Source organism: Sinocyclocheilus rhinocerous, unplaced genomic scaffold (assembly GCF_001515625.1).
Source record: "Sinocyclocheilus rhinocerous isolate Xijiao unplaced genomic scaffold, SAMN03320098_v1.1 scaffold10527, whole genome shotgun sequence".
In the NCBI taxonomy this organism is placed as follows: domain Eukaryota; kingdom Metazoa; phylum Chordata; class Actinopteri; order Cypriniformes; family Cyprinidae; genus Sinocyclocheilus; species Sinocyclocheilus rhinocerous.
The window spans coordinates 6,408-8,154 of NW_015662108.1; the positions used below are offsets into that span (position 1 = coordinate 6,408).

Sequence of the window (1,747 nt, forward strand, 5' to 3'; positions counted from 1 at the left end):
CATCATCCCGGACTACATATCCCGTCATCCATTATACTGATTGCACACAGCACTGATTGCACACAGCTGTAACCAATCACACATTCACTATATAACACTCACTCAGATCCCTTTCACACGGCCGAGTATTGTATGCGCTTATCGCCAGCAGTGATAGCTACTTTACAGAGCCTTCGTTAGTTTCCCAGTCCTAGCCTAGTCTTGCCCTGTCTGTGTTCTTGGTTTCTGATCCTTGCCTGTTTTCCTGGATTTATCCCTCTAGTCTCGCCCTTTTGATTCTGTTCGCCGATCGTTGACCTACGCTAGCCCTAGGATTATTCTTGTGTCTTGCCCGCCATATACCTGTTTGCCATTGTTCGACCCTGCCTGTGTTTCTGACCTCTTCTGCTTTAAATAAAAGCTTGCACATGGATCCGCACGTCTCACGTCTTGTCAGCCCCGTAACAATTAGACTTAATTAGAATTAGATTTAATTGATTATGGACATTTAACCATGTTTTGTTTCTTGATTTCTATAGACTTGATCTGTGTCGCGTCATAGCTGTGTGGGAGGAGTCGGCGTGGGGGAAAACAGTCCTTTCCCCCTCATTGGAAAAGCATGGTGTTGACTCAGAATGGCCTACATAAAAGTATTCCTGCCGCTTGACAGAGCAACATACGCATAAAACATCTCGGTTACGTATGTAACCTTGGTTCCCTGAATAGGGGAACGAGATGCTGCGATGACGTCATCGCTTTGGGAACACCTTCGGTGTGACGAATGTCTGAAGCCCTTATACCATCACGCCAATTCATTGGCCAAATAGCGCTTAGCACCGCCCCCAATGCGCACGTAGGTGAGCTATATCAGCATGCTGCGCGCTATTTTCATCAGATTTCCACTGATTTACGAAGAAAGCGCTATCAAGGTACGGAACGGCCCAGCATCACAGCATCACGTTCCCCTATTCAGGGAACCAAGGTTACATACGTAACCGAGATGTTCCCTCTCATGAAGAAGCCACTGCTCTTGTAGAATGAGCACGCACCCCAAGAGGCGAAGTCAAGCCACGCGCCTCATAGGCCAAAGAGATAGCCTCCACTATCCAGTGTGACATCCGCTGTTTAGTGACAGCAGAACCTCTGCTCTTACCACCAAAACACACGAACAACTGATCAGATCTACGCCACTGAGCCGTGCGGTCAACGTAGATCCTAAGCGCCTTAACCGGACAGAGATTCAGGGCAACTTGACCTTAGGAACATAATCAGGCCTAGGTCGCAAAAAGACTTTAAACAGTCCTGGGGCAAAGTCCATACACGAAGGACTGATGGAGAGAGCCTGCAGATCCCCTACCCTCTTAAGGGAGGATAAAGCCACCAAAAGAACCGTCTTGAGGGTCAAGAGCTTCTCTGACACAGACTCCAACGGTTCAAAAGGATGGCCTTTCAGGCCCTCCAACACAATCGACTAACACGTGATAACCCCTCAACTGGGGTAAGAACTGTTTGAGAACCAGGAGAACCGCAAGCATCTCCAAACGATTTATGTGCCAGCCACGATGTACCTCTGTCCAGACTCCACCGACTGGACGTCCTTGATGGACCGCTCCCCAGTCCATAAGGGACGCGTCCGTAGTGACCGTATTGCGGCGACACAACGTCCCCATCTGGTCTCCCTCCTGAAGGAACTGGGGTCTCATCCACGGGCTTAGAGCACGAAAGCCCTTGCGTGTCACCGTAATTCTGCAAAGCGGATGACAATGAG

At 49.3% G+C, this 1,747-nt stretch overlaps 1 protein-coding gene across 1 annotated transcript in view; it reads left to right on the top strand.

Annotated features, from left to right (window-relative positions):
- LOC107727458 (uncharacterized) overlaps nucleotides 1-1,694 on the top strand; it is a 4,766-nt gene extending 3,072 nt beyond the window's left edge. Inside the window, exon 2 of the mRNA XM_016537334.1 lies at nucleotides 1,494-1,694. Coding sequence (XP_016392820.1) covers nucleotides 1,494-1,694 — 201 coding nt within the window. The remainder of the gene's footprint in view (nucleotides 1-1,493) is intronic.
- The last annotated feature ends 53 nt before the right edge of the window (nucleotides 1,695-1,747 follow it).